We start from the raw sequence: 17,007 nt of genomic DNA on the forward strand, positions 1-17,007 counted from the left end.
TGACTTAGTGGTTGAGCGTCTGCCTTTGGCTCAGGGCATGATCCCAGGGTCCTGGGATGGAGTCCTACATGGGGCTCCCTGTGGGGAGCATGCTTCTCCCTCTGGCTATGTTTCTGCTTCTCTCTGTATGTCTCTCGTGAATAAATAAATACAATCTTAAAAAAAAAAGGGGGGGCGGGTCTCTTCACAAAGTTTCTCTCAGTATAAAGTGACCTATTTAACTTTCATCGCTTTCCCTAACAACAATGAAGACTTCAATTTACATGGTAAGGATTCTTTTTTTTTTTTAAAGATTTATTTATGGGATCCCTGGGTGGCGCAGCGGTTTAGCGCCTGCCTTTGGCTCAGGGCGCGATCCTGGAGACGCCGGATCGAATCCCACGTCAGGCTCCTGGTGCATGGAGCCTGCTTCTCCCTCTGCCTGTGTCTCTGCCTCTCTCTCTGTGTGTGCCTATCATAAATTAAATAAAATAAAAATTATAAAAAAAAAGATTTATTTATTTATGATAGACAGAGAGAGAGAGAGAGAGAGAGAGAGAGAGAGAGAGAGAGGCAGAGACACAGGAGGAGGGAGAAGCAGGCTCCATGCCAGGAGCCCGACGTGGGACTTGATCCCGGGACTCCAGGATCGCGCCCTGGGCCAAAGGCAGGTGCTAAACCGCTGAGCCACCCAGGGATCCCCTATGGTAAGGATTCTAAGTTACCTAGATAGGACTGAAATTACCAATTCATTTTACTAGGTTGAGAATTAGTTAAGCACATGTGAATCAGGAATATCATGCCCTTTTTTTTAAGGCAAGGTAATTTTAATTATCATTTACATTAAGGTGGAAATTATGAACAATTAGCATTCCAGGCACTACTTATAGCATGGGGTTAATCAATGGGTTGGAAAAACCACCATTCCTCTAAATTTCAGAGCGCTTTACTTTCCATTTCTATGCTCTGTGCTTCTAAGGGCCATAATTAGACACAGCTACTCTAGCAGCAGCGTGATTCACCAAAAGCAGTTGAGAAGGAAATGACAGATTTGGGAATAAAAGGAATTACAGAACTAGGGGAGTTTTGAGTGCATCAGTTTGTGAGGCCTCTCTCTCTATCCTCAGAAAGCAGGGCATCTTCTAGAATTTTGAGATACCCAAAAGAATAAAAATGCTTCATTCTAACTGAGTAACTGAAAGCCTACTGGGCATAGATTTGGATTCAAACCCAAGAACCATAACAATATTTTGAGAAAACAAATGACTAACATCAACTTTGAAGCATTTCAGAACTCCCTAGCAGACTATCTGGCACAGACCAGGCATTTATTAAAAGTTAATTGAAGGAAAAAATGATCATGGTGATAATTTATACTGAGATTTGCCATTTGGGTAGATTATTCTGAGTTTGTTGTTTATTCTGTTATAAATACATCTGCCTAACATTCCGTTGTTCCAGTAGAGGTTTAGTCTTAAAGTGCTATCTGTGGCTTCTGTTTTTCTTCCTCCTGCCAATGCTGGTGAACATGACACCCACATCACAGTAGAAAGCAATGCTACCTCTTCCATTCTATTGTCAGGCTTATTTAAACCACAAGCTCTAAGCTGGACATTTAAAAAGAAGAAGAAAGAGTGGTGCCTGGGTGGCTGTCAGTTAAGTGTCTGCTTTCAGCTCAGGTCATGATCCCGGAGTCCTGGGATTGAGCCCCATGTCAGACTCTCTGCTCAGCCCCTCATCCTCCTTTTACTCTCTCTCTTGCTCTCTCTCTCTCTCAAATAAATAAAAATCTTAAAAAAAAAAGGAAGAAGAAAGAAAAAGATAAAAAGACGCAGAAGGATTGTATTATTAATTAGAAGGTAACTATAGATTGATCAAAGAGCCAATCCATGATTCAGCATCTTTTACTGATTGCCAAGTCTGGCAACCTATATAATTATCCAAATAATTGTGCATGAAGGTCTGCCTGCCTCCTCTAAATATCCTAGATTTTATTTTTGGATGAAGGCAGATAATCAGAGAGCTATGTACCTAAGCTGTGTTTTTTTTTTTTTTTTTTTAAATATTTTTTTAAACTTTTTTTTTTTTTTAAATTTATTTATGATAGCCACAGAGAGAGAGAGAGAGGCAGAGACACAGGCAGAGGGAGAAGCAGGCTCCATGTACTGGGAGCCCGACGTGGGATTCGACCCCGGGTCTCCAGGATCGCGCCCTGGGCCAAAGGCAGGCGCCAAACCGCTGCGCCACCCAGGGATCCCAGCTGTGTTGTTTTAACTCCTCTTCGGATCACCTTTGATGAAACAAGCTTTGGCTAATACCACCAGCCTACATGACAGACTTGAAAGAACAACATATGACGCTTGGCATTGCAGGGATTAACTTCAAGGATCTAGGGAATACTTGGGAATCTAGACCTGACTGTAGTGATACGTACCATATCTCTTCTGAAAACCCACAGGAGAGATTTTTATAGGTGAAACTATTTCATCTGGAGCAACTATTTTTACTTTGCAAATACTATAAACCTGTCATTGTTAAACTTTTAACTTATGTTTGGCACATAATGTATGCTAAACGAGTATCTTTTGGATGAATGGATTCATTCTATGCTCTGACCACTGGCTGAGAGACAAATGTATCCCTGATAGAATTAACTGCTACAAACTGACTTGATAGCTTTGAGTTCTGATTCTATTCTTTGCTTCACTTTTTTTTCTGGGGTTAATCTTATCTTTATTCATTTACTCATTCATTTCACTCTGTAAATCATTTCATATTCTTTCCTGGAAAAGCAAAATGGGATAAAAATGTAACCTGAAACTAATGTAACATTGTGTCTACTATACCCAAATTTAAAAAAAAATAATAGAATTCTTGAGAAAAAAAAAGATTTAAGTGTAAAATTCCAGTTTATGTTCACACTATAGTCTTGGTGAAAAAGGTCTTAAACTTGGGTGTTTTCTATTGCTCTTCTGTCATCCTCTCAAAAAACAACTATGGTTGGATTAAAAGAAAGATTTCCATTTCCAAGACATATTGTTAATTTACTACTATTGAACTCATTGCTCTTCAAAAGCAGGGATATTACAGTATTTTATCCATCTTTGTATATACACAAAGAACTTACATACTTCTGGATCAATGTTGAAACTTCACATAGAGTTAATGCCATTTTGAAGAACAAATAAGGTCTATAAATTTAAAATTATGAAGAAAGACAATAATTTAGATTCCCTAGAGAAATACAGCCTGGCTAAGAAAAAGGCTTTATTTAAATACAATTACAACTTTGGGGGTGATTTAGTATGTGGCAAGCAAGATGGAGAGGGAGGCGCTCTGAACTCCTGAGTGTTCTGGCACCCAATTTAACATCGAGAATTTTTTTCCCTGTTGACTGAACACTATTCCCTTCTTTATTATATTTCTTTACAGGATTCCATAGAGATGGGTTCTAATACCAGACACTTAATTCATGGCCTCTAAAGATACACTAAGCTCATGCCAGGATTAGTTTCTGCCCTGGTTTGTTTCCCCTCTTTTTAACCTAAAAGCTCCTGCCACAAAACAAAATTAAAATTCCAAGACTTTTTTTGCTAAACATGATCAGTTTCCTTACTGGAATCATAACTCTTTTTTTAAATTCTCAATTCCTGGGGCACCTAGGTGGCTCAGTTGGTTAAGCATCTGCCTTCAATTCTGGTCATGATCCAGGGCCCTGGGATGGAGTCTCACATTGGGCTCCCTGCTCAGCGGGGGGCCTGCTTCTCCCTCTCCCTCTGCCTGCAGTTTCCCCTGCTTATGCTCTCTCTCTCTGTCAAATAAATAAAATCTTAAAAAATAAATAAAATTCTTGATTCCCTCCCATATTTATCACATGAAAATAATGATGCTATAAATACCACACATGTGCATACTGTGTTAAAAAAAAAATACAAATGGGGTGACAAGGTGAAAACAAAGTACCATGGATATGCCTCAATTAAATGACACCTACTCCTTTAAGTGGCTGTCAAAATATTTTGATCAAGTAGAATACTTTTTCATAGACTCTTACTTTAAAAATAGATGGACCATTAATTGGCAGTGAGAATTGTTTTTTTATACAGATATTTTGCTGTAAAATATTTGTGACAACAGGATTTGATGTGTTCTACCATCTGTGGGTAAGTATGCTTAATACTTGATGCTGACACCCCTGTGTCCCTTGCTGGCTCCAACCAAAGGGTTCCAAAGAGTCAAGGAAAAGAACCTGGACAGCTAGATATTGGCATGGAAAGACAGCCAGGACTTGCTGTGGAGTTTAAAAAAAAAAAAAAAAAGAAGGTGCAGAAGAATATGAACAGCATGATCTCATCTGTGTAAAACCAAAACATAAAAGTACTTATATAATTGTGAGGGAGCTGTTCATCTCTGTCCAGTGTGTGTCTCTTCTATGCCCAATCTTTCTGATCATGTCTTCTTTCTCACAGGGAACCTCTTGTGTTTTGCAGTGGACTAACCCATTATCCCACCCTGAGTGGGCATATAACTCAGGCCTGCTCAATCATAGATGTCCTGTGTCTGTTCAGTGAGACTTGTCAGGAACAGCTGCTGCTTTCCTGCGCTGCTAAGCCAGCAACAACTGCTGGAAGCCATACTAGCCCTACAAAGAAAAAGCCTGAGCATGAAGCCAAGCAGAAGCAAGTAGGATCAAGAACCAGAGACACAGCCTCGAAAACACTCTGTGAATCCCTAGAGCCAGCTGTTCTTAATTACATGATTCAATATATTACTTTTTTAGTGTGTTTTGGAATTGCAGAGGCCTCTTAACGGGGTTTAAACTGGATTTCTGGAATGCTCTTTTGAAATTTTCCAAATACAAAAACCATCAGAGAGAAATACAACACTGCTGGCCTTGAAGATGGAGGAAGGGGTCCGTGAGCTAAAGATCCAGGTAGCCTCTAGAAGCTGGCAACAAAAAGGAAACGTCATTCCCCTAGAGATTCTAGAAACAAACTCAGCCCTGAGGATGCCTTAATTTTAGCTTGGTGAGACACATATGGAACTTCTACAGAACCATAAGATAATAAGTCAGTGTTGTTTTAAGCCACCAAAAATCATTTTAAAGTACATAAAAATGTAGAAGATTTCTAGAAGGATTCTACAGTGCTACCTCTATGGAATGGAAATGAGGGCAGGAGGGGTAGGGGGTAGAAGGGAGCTTACAATTTTTTAAACAACAAATTTGTATTGTTTTAATTAGATTACAAAATTAATTTTAGCAGATCCCTGGGTGGCTCAGTGGTTTAGCGCCTGCCTTTGGCGCAGGGCATGATCCTGGAGTCCCAGGATTGAGTCCCACGTTGGGCTCCCTGCATGGAGCCTGCTTCTCCCCCTGCCTGTGTCTCTGTCTCTCTCTCTCTCTTTCTCTGTCTCTCATGAATAAATAAATAAATAATCTTTTTTTTAAATTTAATTTTAAGCATGTTTAAGAAGGAGCCCAGAATAAAAATCTTAGGTATGTCACCTACCCAGGAGAGTCAGAACAGCAGCCACTTTACAAATCCATCAGGGCAGTATGGATGTAGCACGTGATGAATTCCAACTAGCATTATAATTGTGCTACTTAACACACAGGGTCAGCCAATGAACCAATACACCCCACTGCACACCACACACTGGGTCAAACCACGTCCTTCCAGCAAGCCCAATCCCACTGAAAGGCTTTATCCTACTTGCAGGGGCTGGGACATAACTCTCACATGTATTCTTAAAGCTGATTTTGGAGACAGAACTGGTAGAAGCAGGGAAGAGAAGCCAGAATAGTAATTGGCCTATAATTTAGCACACTTTTAAATAGAAAATCAACAAATTGCCAACAAATTGCTATGCTAATGAAGAATTGCCCTGCTCTGCAATGAGCATTTACCCTAAGAGAAAAGACAACTCATTTATGCCACTCTGTAGAACTAGCTGCCATTCAGGAGCTCCCCTGCTGAATCTTAAACAGCTTTGTGTAGGGAAAAGGGGAATGCACGACAGCTGGCTGCTTTGGTCATGTTTCTCTCCAGTTATTCTCATATCCAATGCTTAAGACATAATGTCACAGTGTGAGCTGGTCTAGTGTACAAGTCAGTTGTGGCTTTCTACAAATGAACACCCAGTACAAGAGCTACATTTAATATGTTCAAGTTTTTTGAAAAAGAAGATATCTGTCCCTTCCCCTAATAACTAACAAATTTTTTAAATGATGGTTCTTATATGCAATGCATGCCTTTTTAAAAGTTCCTTCATTTTACTTGGACAAGAGAAATAAGTCTGGTAAATTCTGCCAAGCTTAGGGGAAGGATGGTCTACTTGGCTTTGTATGGAATTTCTTCTGGTCTATCTCAGAGTGATGTCTCAGAAATATACACCCAGGGGACAATGGCAACAAAACAATGCAGCTCAAACCACTTCACTGCTCTACAACCTGGCCATTTATCAGGAGTGACAGTGAAGGAAAGACCATTATCTCTTCCAGGGGCATTTCTGCTTCAAATAGAGTTATACTTCTATTTTCCTCGTTTTTTCCTACCTTCTTTTGTATCTTTCTTTCTCCTCATTTAAAAACAATATGGCTGGAGAGAAGAAAAACACCAAGGCCAGAGGCTTAATCTAATGTACATATACAAGATATGAATCAAACATATTGAGGAGACAGATAAATCAAGTCTCTTGGGTTTTTTCCCGTTTATCTGCCAGGAATAGACCAAGATCAATTTCAGATTCCAATTTAAAGACAAAAGTTTGGGGTAGCCCCGGTGGCGCAGCCTGCAGCCCAGGGCGTGATCCTGGAGACCCGGATGGAGTCCCACGTCAGGCTCTCTGCATGGGGCCTGCTTCTCCCTCTGCCTGTGTCTCTGCCTCTCTCTCTCTGTCTCTATGAGTAAATAAATAAAATCTTTAAAAAAAATAAATAAATAAAGACAAACGTTTGATTTGATAATTTGGGCATAAAATTTATTTCAAATATAAAATAGAATTTTAAATTCTTTCGCTCTAAAAAACAAAAATGTAAATATCAAGTTTATTAAGGAAGTTAGAGTCATTTCAGGTTTTATTTACATTAGGTAATATATCTTTAAAAAACACTTCAATAGAGGTTACTATTGCCCTGTAGTCAGAGACCCTACAAATAAATTCTAAAAATGCTTTTGCATGATCTTACTATGCATGTTCATATCAGCTCCTTCTTTCAACTTCCAATAGTCCAGTTGAGATCTAAGTCCCTTCCCCTACCAAAAATTAAAGTAAGTTTTAATTAACAATATTGAACTGACCATTTGACCATGTGGCACAAATAAAAATAACAATTTGAGTAACATCAGTAAGCTTATGAAACATTTACCAAATATAAGTCTCAATCTTTGTAACTGTGTGACATATATAAGTGTGTTATTGCCCTACTTTACTAATGAAGAGAGTAAAAATATCATTCCCCTATTTCCCCAAAATGTGCCCCTCTGACAGTCACCTGCCAACATCTAAGGATCAGACTTCTTGCTCAGCAGCAAAAGATGAGTCACTTACCAACACACAGGATGTTGAAACAGAATCCTTGAGAAGTAGACTTATTGACCAGCTGGTCAGGGAGACTGTCAAATCCAACATGTCCAGAAAGGGACAGGTTTCGAAGCTCTTCATTCTGTAATTTCAAAGGTGAAATATTTGAGAATTCAGGAACTATGCCACTTGGGTTACCACATGTTGTTAGATATTACCCTCTCCCTCCCTCTTTTCTTGACCTGCACAGAAAAAGAAGATTCCTTCTGTACCCACATGCTCCTTGGCTTCTACGCATCTGAAAGAACTAAAAATTCCAAAGCCCTGCTCTTTTCACAAAACCACACTGACTCCCAAAGCAGACTCTCTCCCAAGGCATCTCCCTTCTGGTTACAAGTGTACTGGTCCAGGGAATTATGAGCTTCTAGAGGTGGCTATTTCAGATATGCATTAAGTGACATAAAAACAACCATGTTGACTTCAAGAATTCAAGAAGAACTTTCAATTTCCTTTCAACCCAGGGTGAAAAATAAATAACACTCTTCCAGATAAAGAAAGGGATTTTGAGACCCTCAGAGAAGAGGATACATACTCGTTACAATTATAAAAATTGTGTAACCACCACAACCAACATATTAAAAACTACTCAGCACCTGAATTGGTCTCAACTCCACCATTAACCGTATAGGCTTTTTGGGGCATCTTTGCGTTTCCCTGCAGAGCACCCAACACAGGCTCTGCACTTGCTGGGCCTTCTCAGAGTTTATTGAAGGAGACTGGGGTAAGGTAATCATCACATACTTAAAAAGTTGGGTGATTTATGTTATTTTATAATGGCATTGACTACCTCCATGACTTTGAATGCATCTCGTACGTATTGGAGGTAATCTGTGAAAACCTTCTTTCCCAAGAACACAGAGGTCATGGTATGGTTTGGGATTCCAGAAACTAGATATTGAAAGCATCCTTGAAAACAAGACTCTTGGTGTTCTTTCTGGCTCTGTTACCAATGATCCTTATATGCAAAATACTGAAGTTTGAGTGAGAAAATGAGCCTCAAAACCCTATTAAAAAAAGAAAAAAGAAAAAAAGCTTTGCACAGGATCATTGATATTTTTAAAAAGACTGGTTCATTATTCTTCTATTTGTTACATAATGATGACAGCGATTTCTTTTAAAATCAAGGGCTGAGACTCCATTTCCACGTAACTACATAGGCAGAGAAATAGGACTCCCTAAATATAGTGTTTTTAAAGGAATGTTTTATGAACAATATAATGGCTAAGGTCCTTGCTGCTCTAAAATTCTAATTCTGTGAAATAAAACTAAGAATCAGCACACTGCCTTAATACCATGGTGGCAGCTGCAGGTTTGAGGTCAAAGGGGCAGAGAGCAGATGCCTAGTCTATGAATAGTTTCCTTGAAACCTGCCAACACTGAATAGAAGACTCAAGAGTAGGCCCTCTTCCTTGAACAGGACGGCATGGTTGACAGGTCCACAAGCAGCTTTCATAGCAGGCCCCCTGGGCAGGAGGCCCAATAGCTGGCCAGGCCTCCTCACACTACCACATGGACCTAATTCTACCACCTGCCCCTTCCCCTTCCATACCTCAAAGGTTCAGACACAGGTATTTTTAGGCTGTTTACCACATCCTTCAAGACATGGGGGAGGAGGATTTGAAATGAGTCTGGGTTATATTTAGAACTCTTTCCGCCACAGCTGTGCAGTGGCTATTGTGCATCAGGCTGGGAGATGCCACCACACCAGCCTTTGTTTGAGTTGTACCTCTGACCTGAACAGTCAGTGAATGGCCTGAAAGGAGGCAAGACAGGGAAAAACCATCTTCCTATGCTCCCCCTCGTTCCCACCACAACAGTTCATTTCTGGGGATGGGAGGGAGTGGATTATTACTGTAGATTCCACATTGTTGGGTTTTTAGATTCAGATAGATATCCACCCATAAGCCAATCCTGGGAAAGAATCAGAGTTAGTAATTATAGCTCTCATACCAGAACCCCATGCACAGCATCTCATATTCTCACCATTTCCAAAACACGAGAAACCACCCACACACCCACTGAATATTTTTATATCCACTGAAAACCACATACAAAATGAAGGGTTATAAAACAGTTTGGTCTTGAAATTTTTTTAATTTAAATTTATTTCTTCAGGGTCCATCTTCAAACTTTGTAATACAAAATATGTAGATTTTATATGGCCATTTTAAAATTCCGTAATTGGAGCTTAATTCTCTGCCCAATATTAAAGTAACTTGGAGGGTTACTGGCCATCAGTATGTGACTGGAAAAAGGGAAGTAGGAAGTTCCTCCCGTGGTTCATGAGCAGGCTTAAAACCTGGGAAGTGCTGTAGAAAAAGCAAAGGAGAGGCTCTAAGTCACACACAATAGCAGCTGAATTCCTATGCTCCAGAATTTTGTCACCATGTTTACTGCTTCTTGCCTTAGCTGTCTCTCCCCAAGAAGTATAGGATCTCTTTGAAGTCTATGGGTATGGTCTTTAGGAATTTCATATATTTTCATGTCCTTAACCACTACTACACATCTGGAAATGACTCTCAGCTTTTTATCTCTAATACTGAACTTTTTGTCGGAGTTCTAGTTCTGAATTTCTATCAAAGGGATGGTTCTCTTGGGTTGTCCCATCTGTACCTCAAACTGATGTTCATGAAACCAAAATCTATATATTTCTCTATCCCAAACCTTATTTTCTGTTAATGGCACTTAATTATGCTTGAGAGCCTCCTACCCCTTTCATAAATTCCAAAGTGTTATCAAGACCACATCCTCTTCCTCTTTATTCCTACTAACTCAACCACCTTCCAGCTGGTCCCCTTACCTCCACCCCATTCCCTCTAATATTTCCTCTCTCTACTTTGCTGCAAAAGGGACCTCTGAACTCAAAGGCCCCCAATCCAAACTCGTTGGCCTGCCATCTCAGGGCCTCCATGAGCTAATCCCAAATCTCCGAACTAATCTCTCACTTCTCCCCATAGGACACCTTACACTGCAGCTAACATGAATTACTATTCCTGAGACAACCACACATTTCTCCCCATCAGAGTTTATTCACATCATTTCCTCTATCTGGGAAGACCTTATAGCCAATGTTTTCATATCCAAATCTTTCAGATACCACTGAAATTTGATCTCTAACATTATCTTTACTATTAAATCTCAGAGGGAATTTCAATAAACATTCCCCTTAACAATGAAAGGAAAATAATGACTGGATAAAGATGGGTCACGTCATTTGGTATTCCATGACCATCATAATAGCTAATGTTTATTGACCATTTCCAGTGTCCCAGAAAAGCCTTAATAATGAACTAATTTATCTTAACAATTCTGTAAGATGGTTACTATTATTACCCAACCTCAACTTTAGATGAGAAAACAGAGACACAGAAGTTTAGTTACTTGTCAAAAGTCACACAGCTAGTAAGCTGAGGGTCTGAAATCTGAGCCCACAAGTCAGGTTCTAGAATCCGGAGGCCTTGCACTTAGTCACTGGTATGGCAGGATGACCTACTAAATTCTCAGATAGTCCCAGACAATATAAATGGTTTTAGCTGCTATTAAAATCCAATATGTTAAAAAAAAAATCCAATATGTTAAAGTAGGAAAAAAATTCTTGGAAGTTATAATTCTTTGGCAGCCATGAGAGATAGAAGTCAAGAATTAGAATTGGCAAAGTAGGTCTAAATATATTTTCACTGGTCTTGGCAATGCCAAGGCCAGTCTTTGATTTTTGCAGCCATAGCACATGAAGCTAGTACTATAAGGCTTAGTTTTGACCATTCTTTAAATGAAAGTACCAACACAGAGCCACCAAGTAAGTAACTCAAGACATTAATTGATTTAGTCCTCCATTTGCTATCTACGGAGGGATTTGTACTTACATTTCTATGCCCACTCCATCTTGAAATGGGTTGTGATTAATTCTATGGTATAGAATAATTTAACGATTTCATTTTTCTCTTTTCAGGTCACCTCCACATGGACACAATTATTTATTTGCTCATTCAAAAACACTCACTGCTCAAAGCACTAAGGGAACAGATATTTCTTGTTATTCATTGATAAACACTCTTTTTTTTTTTCTAAAGATTTTTAAAATTTATTTATTCCTGACAGACACACAGAGAGAGGCAGAGACACAAGCAGGCTTCATGAAGGGAGCCCAACGTGGGACCCGATCCCGGGTCTCCAGAATCACACCCTGGGCTGAAGGCGGCGCTAAACCACTGAGCCACCCAGGCTGCCCTCTTCCTGCTCTTAAAAGGTTTTCCAAAAAAAAAAAAAGGTTTTCCATTTAGGGGTACTTGGGTGGTTCAGTTGGTTAAGCTGTTGACTCTTGATTTCAGCTCAGGTCCTAGGATCAAACTCCCACATTAGGCTCTGTGCTCAGCAGGGAGCCTGCTTAAGGATTCTCTCTCTCTCTCTCTCTCCCTCCCCCTCTGACCCTCCCTCCACTTTTGCACTCACATGCTCTCTCTCTAATAGATAAATATATTTTATGGGACAGGGGGAGCAGAGGGAGGAGAGAAGCAGACCCCATGCTCTGCACAGATCCCAATTTGAAGCTTGATCTCAGGACTGAGAACCCCAGCCAGAACCAAGAGTCAGAACCTTAACCAACTGTGCCACCCAGGTGCCTCTAAAATAAATTTTAAAAAATTAAAAAAAAAAACAGGTTTCCCATGTAGCAGTAGAGACAGGACATCAATTAATAATACCACTAAGGATGAAAGTGATAAACACCATAACTTTACGGTTAGTATGAGGAGAGAAGTAGCTTTTGGCTAGGGAAATTCAAGGAACACCTTTTGGAGGCCAGAGCTCCCCAACTCTACCAGGGGAACAAAAGTCCAGCTTGCAGAAGCCTCCTAGATAAATGCTGTCTATGCACAACAGGTCACTTTACTAGGAATGTATACTCTGAAGTTTATAATTGACAAGTTTTTTCAGAATATGCCCTGGCTTAATTATAAAGTAAATTATTTAAGAATGTGTGCCAACACCTACATTCTGAGTGCTGCTTTAAAATAAGTTCCACAGGGTCACCAGGGTGGCTCAGTGAGCTGGGCATCTGACTCTGGATTTCAGCTCAGGTGGTGATCTCGGGATCATGAGATTAAGCCCTGCATTGGGCTCAACACTGGGCATGGAGTCTGCTTGGGATTCTCTCTCTTTCTCAGCCCTTACCCACCCCCCCACCTATGTATACTCTCTATCTCAAAATAAATAAAATAATAAAATAAAGTAAAATAAAATAATAAATTCCACAATTCCAACTCTTGCTTAACCAGGAACAGTATGGCACAGGGTTTGGAGTAAGACAGCCATGGATTTGAATCCCAGCTTTGCTTCCTACTTTTCTTGGTCTCTGATGGAGCACTTGGCAGGGTGGTTGGGAGGAGTTAAGGAATAAGTATGATAGTGCCTGGCACTTAACAGGTCCTCAGGAAACCTGAGTTTCCTTTCCCTAATTAGGTGGGAGGAAGAGATAACTGATTTTCAAATCTGAAATGAGACAGCTCTGCACTACTGCTGGGCGAGCCAAAAGCTGCTGATCAGCAAAACCCTCAGAACTAATCAAGGAAGAAAAATCACAAAGGGAAGAACAGAATGAACAAAAAGGAAGCAGAGGAGAGAGACAGGATCTAGGCAGGAAGAAAACTCACCTCAACCTGGAGAACCATTTACAGAGCTGAGGGAAAAGCCATAGAATCACATTCCTATTTGCTGGCATCAACATCCTCCACTGCTGGAAACCATTCTGGAGTCCCCTCTTCACTTTTCCCTTTATTTCAATCCAGCCCAGAGCCTCCTGAAATTAACTGGATGTGCCCAGATGGGTTCTATTCACTGCATTCAAAGTGAAATGATATCCCCTTTCCTTGCTTTTAAAACTGAAGACTTGGGATCGCTGTGTGGCTCAGGCGTTTAGCACCTCCTTTCAGCCCAGGACATGATCCCGGACTCCCGGGATCGAATCCCACATCGGGCTCCCTGCATGGAGCCTGCTGCTCCCTCTGCCTCTGTCTCTGCCTCTCCATCTGTGTCTCTCATGAATAAATAAATAAAATCTTTAAAAACAAAACAAAACTGAAGACTTCAGGAGGTGTAGGTAGGTCATGTATGGCTGCTGATCCTTATCAGCCAGCGGAAGCAGGGGCGCATGTTACCAAGGTGATATATGTTTTAATGTATGTTGCAAACAATTAGACTTGATTTTTACCTTTACAAGTAGATATTACCATTTAAATTTAGAAAGATCTCACCCATTTAAAATGATATATTTTTTAAATTTAAGCAATAATGTTATACATTCACTTAGAGAGCTGGAGATTTTGTTGACAAGAAGTGGCAATTACATTCTTCTCAAAGCCTCATTTTATAGATAGTAAGTTATATTGACCCAAGTCAAACCCTGGGCTCCTATTTTCTCATTGGTAAATGAGATTTAATCAAATGGCCTCTAGGCAAAGTCTTTGGTTATAATGCTAATTCCAAGGTTTCTTGAATCTGGAAGTCACAGATACATAAATCCAATTCTTAAAGACAGCCAACAGGAGGTGAAAAATTCCTGGTAGTATATTTTCTTTTGCCAGATCAAGACAGCTCAATTTTTAAATGACCCTTGAAAGTGAGTTTTTATGGGTTATCCTAGGAAACTCCAAATGTAATAGAAATCTGTGTGTATGCCTCTGTTTTCCAGCTTAACTTTTCATTTTTGCTTAACTCTAATGACTTAAAAAAGTCCACCCTTTACAACTGCCTTGCTTTAAAACATTTTTTCCTTCAGCTGTATCTGCAGTCTTCCACAAGATTTTTGAAAAGTGGATTTATAGCCTTGAAACAAACAGGAAATAACACTTCTATGTAAGTGTTAATCATCCATGTTCAAGAAAAAAAAGTAAATTTTCATGCTTTCATTCACTCATCAAATATTTATTGAGTACCAATGTGTGCTAGATACTGTGCTAAATGGTAAGGAAGTGATGGTGAGAAAATAAAGCATCCCTAACTCATGGACCACTCACAGACCATATAGTCTAATGGGGCACATCGATGTTAATCAAATAGTCACAATATACAATCATAAGGTATCCAAAAGTACAGGATGCAATGCATCCTTACAACTCATGTGACTGGCTGTGTCATTTTTCCAGTGAATCCACCAGCCTGCAGTAGTAAAAACAGTGTTAGTCTGTAGCATTGTTGGATATTAATTCAGTAGACAGTCCCTAAATAGTTGATGTGCAAGTTTCATGCATTCAAATGAAAACAAAGAGTCTTTCTGACCACCACTGCCTGATGGGAAGAGGTAGAAAAGATTGAGACTCAAGTCTTAAGAAAATGAATGCCCAATTTTGAATGACATGCTCCCTTTGCTCTCTTTCTTCCCCTACCTCCATAAAGAAGATGCCCACTTGGAGAAAAGAGGAGGTACATGTCCCTTCTTCATCTTAAGTAGATGTTTTGAGGTCCTGTTTCAGTGTACCGATAGATGCCACCTACCTGAAGATAGGCAGAGAAGAATATGCTATTCCTTACATGAAATCCTTGACTGAACACCAGTCAATATTAGAGAAATCCTGGCCTCACAAGAAGTTTTACCCAAGTGCCTGATGGGTCATTTTCATAAATACACACTCTTATCTAACTACATTTTAGAGATTTAGAAATGGTTTCATATTCTCTTTTAAAGAAAGAAAAGTTGGTGGGAAGATGGGAAACGCCCTTAGTTCCCATGCAAAAGGGAAAACATTGGAATGCTAAATATCCCAAACCACAACTATGAAGTCCACATGGGGATGTTTTCAAAGCTAGGCATTGCTGGGGTAATTTCCATAATATAAAATGTATGAAGCATCTCATTACCAGTGAGGATCGCGTTCTTTAAGGATGACCTGGAAAACATTTATGATTCTGCTTGTCATCTATACCATGAAATCTCAAGGTCAGGGCCAAGAAAACCACCAAGGAAATTGTCTCACACAAGCAAGCAGCAGAACACAGAAAGCCAGGAAGAAGAGGGAACAGGAGGAAAACCATAAGAGGAAAGAACATGAATGCAACCCAGCTGGGAATGGTGACTAAGAAGGAGTATCCAAGGGCCAGGCCCCAACTCAGCCAGCCAGGTAGAAAGATCAGCTCTGACCAACAAACCCAGGGAGCCACCCTTGAAAACACCACCAAATAACCAGAAAAGATCTGGATTAAAATTGAATAACTGCCTTAGTTTCAAGTGTGATTTCAAAGTAAGTCTCTCCAAAAGACTACCAGAGAAGGAACGCATTTTGTTTCTCCAGATTCTTGCAAAATTAATGTGTAGGGGTTTTCTTTGGGAAATGTGTATGACTATAGGGGAATTTTACTTTCTGAGTCTTATAGTTCTATATTTGAATTATTGCAAAAACACCTTTTAAACAAAATAAAAGATTTTAAACATCAGGGAATGCTAAAAATAGTAACAAATAATAAAAATCTTTTTAAAGGAAGTAATGCTGTAATTTTTATTGCAGCTAATAGATGGATGATAGGATAAAATATACAAGTATCTATTTTTTTCTCAGAACCAAACCACACTGAAAGTGATAAAAGTGAGCAGAAAGGTAGAACAATGCAGTGGAAACTGCTTGATGGGTGAAGTCAGAGGACTCAGGGCAACTCTGCCATTGTTTAGCTGTGTGACCTAGGGTAAGTCATTTAACATTTCAGCCTCAGTCCTGTCAACTTTAAGTACTTTACAGGGGTATTGCAAGAATTAACATAATTCGCTATCCTCAACTCAGTTTACACTTTTCTCAGATGACTTCTTCCTTGCCCACTTTAGTGACCTTCCATAGGCTAATAACTGCCCAGTCATAACTTGCAGCCCCTCTTCCCTCCTGCTCATCCATGGTCTTCACTATGCCAACATCTCCTAAGTGGAACTCATCCTATTCCCCATTCTCAAATTTAATCTGTCCTCCCTCACTTTTTCTTTTATCAAATGGCAACATCTACTTCAAGGTATCAGAGAGTCCCCTAGAATCACATGGGGGTATAGCTCAGGGGTAGAGCATTTGACTGCAGAGAGTCCCCTAGAATAACATCAATTAGCATACATATTGCTAACCTTGATTTTAAAAATGTGCATAAATTTATAGGCTTCCACCCTCTTTCAGGAAAAAAAAAGTCCACTGTATAAATCATTAAATGCCTGCTGGCCTCTGAATTCTATAGTCAAGGCTTCTCGAGGACATCTGTAGCAAGCTGGCTTTTCTCCTCTGTGCCCAGATGTAACAAACACCTACCGTACCTTTTTTAGCCAAATCTTTCCCACCCAACCCTTTAACAGACTGAATCCAGTCTATCAGTTGATTCATTACTTGGATTGTCCCCTTCTCCTAAAACTACCCCCATTAGACTTCACCAAAATTGATATCTGTGTGACATTTTACACAATCATATTCTCCAATGGCCTCATTT

The 17,007-nt window shown here is 39.8% G+C and overlaps 1 protein-coding gene across 2 annotated transcripts in view; it reads right to left on the bottom strand.

Moving 5' to 3' along the window:
* The window catches only part of SEPTIN11 (septin 11), an 87,995-nt gene that overhangs the window by 34,388 nt on the left and 36,600 nt on the right, over positions 1-17,007 (bottom strand). For both annotated transcript variants that reach the window (XM_055313012.1, XM_055313010.1), the window contains exon 2: positions 7,531-7,645. In XM_055313012.1, the coding sequence (XP_055168987.1) occupies positions 7,531-7,645 (115 nt within the window). The remainder of the gene's footprint in view (positions 1-7,530; positions 7,646-17,007) is intronic.

This window comes from Nyctereutes procyonoides, unplaced genomic scaffold (genome assembly GCF_905146905.1).
Source record: "Nyctereutes procyonoides isolate TBG_1078 unplaced genomic scaffold, NYPRO_anot_genome, whole genome shotgun sequence".
In the NCBI taxonomy this organism is placed as follows: Eukaryota; Metazoa; Chordata; class Mammalia; order Carnivora; family Canidae; genus Nyctereutes; species Nyctereutes procyonoides.